At 38.2% G+C, this 3,053-nt stretch overlaps 1 protein-coding gene and 1 long non-coding RNA gene across 2 annotated transcripts; both read left to right on the top strand.

Moving 5' to 3' along the window:
• Positions 1-1,179: 1,179 nt before the first annotated feature.
• On the top strand, positions 1,180-1,506 carry LOC142224723 (uncharacterized). Its single transcript, XM_075294510.1, has one exon. The coding sequence runs from the start codon at positions 1,180-1,182 to the stop codon at positions 1,504-1,506; it is 327 nt and encodes a 108-aa protein (XP_075150625.1).
• Positions 1,507-2,106: 600 nt separating this feature from the next.
• LOC142223142 (uncharacterized) lies at positions 2,107-2,795 on the top strand. Its single transcript, XR_012718600.1, has 3 exons — positions 2,107-2,291; positions 2,362-2,592; positions 2,666-2,795. It is a non-coding gene; the product is annotated as an uncharacterized LOC142223142 (long non-coding RNA).
• The last annotated feature ends 258 nt before the right edge of the window (positions 2,796-3,053 follow it).

Raw genomic sequence — 3,053 nt, 5'->3', positions numbered from 1 at the left:
CTGTGCTAAGCATAGAAAAATTTAGAGCTTATGTGGAAGGACATGAGTTTACTATAGTGACCGATCACGCTTCACTGAAGTGGCTCATGTCCCAAACAGATCTCAATTCAAGGTTGGCACGATGGGCATTAAAGCTTCAAGGGTTTAAGTTTAAAATAGAGCACCGTAAAGGTTCGAGAAATATAGTTCCTGATGCACTTTCGCGTACTAACTGTGAGGATTTGTCCGAACTCGAGATATTCGAATTGTCCGATGTAGACAGGACTGGAGTTTTCGTGGATTTGAATTCCGAACATTTCAAGAGCCAACAATATTTGGATTTACTAGATAGAGTTGGTAAGACAATTGACAAGACGCCAGATTTAAAGATAGTCGATGGCTTTCTTTACAGACGGACAGAACACTGCACCGGAGATCAATTGCGAGATGATTTCGCTTGGAAACTATGGGTTCCCAAAGAGTTAGTTTTGGAGCTTCTTAGGAAGGCACATGATAGTCCACTTTCGTCCCACTGCGGTATAAACAAGACCTTGGATAGGATTCGTCGTTTTTATTTTTGGCCTAATCTGGTGAACGATGTTCGCGAGTACATTAACTCGTGTGAGATTTGCAAGAGTACGAAACATCCCAATTTTACTATGCGACCAGCAATGGGGAAGACTAGCGAGACATTCAGATTTTTCCAAAAATTATACGTTGATTTCCTCGGTCCTTACCCACGTTCCAAGGCAGGGAATATTGGAATTTTTATTGTTGTCGATCATTTCAGTAAATTTTGTTTTCTGAAGCCTGTGAAGAAGTTCACTGCGGATGTTGTCGTTAGATATATGGAGCAAGAACTGTTTCACACTTTTGGTACCCCCGAAACTGTTGTATCCGACAACGGGTCACAATTTAAATCTTCTCAGTTTGCGAAGTTAATGGGAACGTATGGTGTCAATCATGTTTGTACTGCGGTACATTCGCCCCAAGCTAATGCTTCGGAGCGAGTGAATCGTTCAGTACTAGCTGCGATTAGATCCTACCTTAAGCACGACCATAGCTCTTGGGATGAATACCTTAGCAGCATCAGTTGTTCTCTGCGATCTTCGTTTCACACATCCATTGGTAGCTCATATGGCTTTTGGTCAGAATATGATCACAAACGGTAAGACATACTCCCTTTTGCGAAGGCTTGAAATGCTAGAGGATCGTGGTGTTCGCTATGATAGGGATGATACTTTGGATATTGTTAGAAAGAATGCCTCTAGGAATATGGCAAAAAGGCAGGAGCAAAACGAGAGGCAGTATAACTTGCGTTCCAGAGTGGTGAATTACGTTGAAGGTCAGGAGGTATATAGGAGGAATTTCAAACAAAGCAACTTTGAAAAGGGTTATAATGCAAAATTGGCTCCACCTTTCATGAAGGCCAGAATAAGGAAGAAAATTGGTAACGTTTACTATGAGTTAGAAGACTTGAACGGTCGTGCAATTGGTATTTATCATGCAAAAGATATAAGGCAATAGTTTTAATTTTGGATTCATTTGATCCCTCTTGCTACAAGCGGGATCAGCTTTGTGTCTCCTCCGGATCCCCAAACCTGATTTTAGCGGGGGGGAATTGTAGGGTCGCTTGTAGCACTTGGATTCATTTTGTTATACTTTCATGTAATTCGAATAATTTGGTTATAATATTGGTTTTATGATTTCATAAATAAAGCTTGGATTTGAATAGTACTTAAAACTTAGTCTACGATATGGTAGACGCAGGTTGAAGGTAGTGTTATAGAATGAGATAGATGTAAATTAAGTATATTTTCGGAGAAATGAAATAAAATAAAATAAAATGAAATAAAGTAAAGTAAAATAAAATAAAATAAAAAAATAGTATCCTAAAATGAGTTTTTGCCAGGATCCGAACCTGGGCGTGTGTGACCATAGTCGAAGGTGTTGTCCACTGGGCTATCGAAAGCTTGAAGGACGACTTGACTATTTTTATAGTGATTCCCTCTATTGATAACGCTAGAATTGCTAGCTTGATTTATTGATCGCGTTTCTTGAATATGTTTTTCTTTGTTTTTGGGTTTGTGGGTGTTCATGCCATTTTCGAAATAGCAGGAATTTTCCAACATTTTTTTTTGGAAAAATCCAGCCTACTAACGCTGGCTTTCCATTGCGTTCTCTTGCTATAAATAGGAGTTCTTTTGCCCAAATTCTCAGTTTATCTCGTCAAGTGTTCAATTTGAAATCGGACAGCGCAGCGAACATTTAAATTTTTTGTATCCTGAACTAAAAATTTGTCTTTTCATTTTGTAAGTATGAAAATAAAAGAATTGACTGTGCTTTGTTCTTTGGATTGAAAACTTGTATGTTATTAATTAGGACGAGATAAATTGGATTTGGACGAAATTTCTTCTATTTGTGGACATTCCTTGGTTTTTGGATTTTTCCCAGAGGATATTCGGTGGCATTTCTCCTGTATTTTGGCCTCCAATAGTCATTTCACCCGCCTGTGATTTGGGCCAGGACAAAATTATCCTGATTTTACCGGGTTTACCATTTTTCCATACCAGGAGCGCAGGTAAACCATAAGCTGTTTTATTTCGCTAAAAGGTAATATACATGTATTGGTTTCGTCCCATCCAAGCATCGATGCTTATTTTTGGAAACCTTGTTTGTGTTTTAGGCATCTTATTTTTTGAATTTTCCTTGGGCATATCCGACTTGGAAGCACTCTGCATGGGTACGGGCAACCCTCAGCGAAAAACCCGCAACATTTTCCGAATTGACCCCTATATGATCTTTATTATTTTCTCCTGAGGATACCATAGATTTATTGGCTGGTTCAGATCGAACCACGAATATTGTGGAGTGATTGTGTGAAAAGAAAAGTGTTCGCTACAGTTTTTATAGTTTTTTGCTGTCCGGTTTAAAGTAAAACAAAGACAGTAAATTTGAATTGAATCCGGAAAAGTTCTTAGTTTAAAAGTAGTTATTTTAATTTTTTTAGTTAAAGTTTTGTAAATATGCAGATATCGTGTTTTTAAATCGTTTCGGTTTCGTATGTATGTGAG

The sequence above is a fragment of the Haematobia irritans genome, chromosome 2, assembly GCF_050003625.1.
Source record: "Haematobia irritans isolate KBUSLIRL chromosome 2, ASM5000362v1, whole genome shotgun sequence".
NCBI classification, from domain to species: domain Eukaryota; kingdom Metazoa; phylum Arthropoda; class Insecta; order Diptera; family Muscidae; genus Haematobia; species Haematobia irritans.
This window is presented reverse-complemented; position numbering and strand designations above follow the sequence as displayed.

Coding starts and splice junctions, on each gene's coding strand:
- LOC142224723 (XM_075294510.1), top strand. CDS start 1,180: ATGCTAGAGGATCGTGGTGTTCGCTATGATAGGGATGATACTTTGGAT.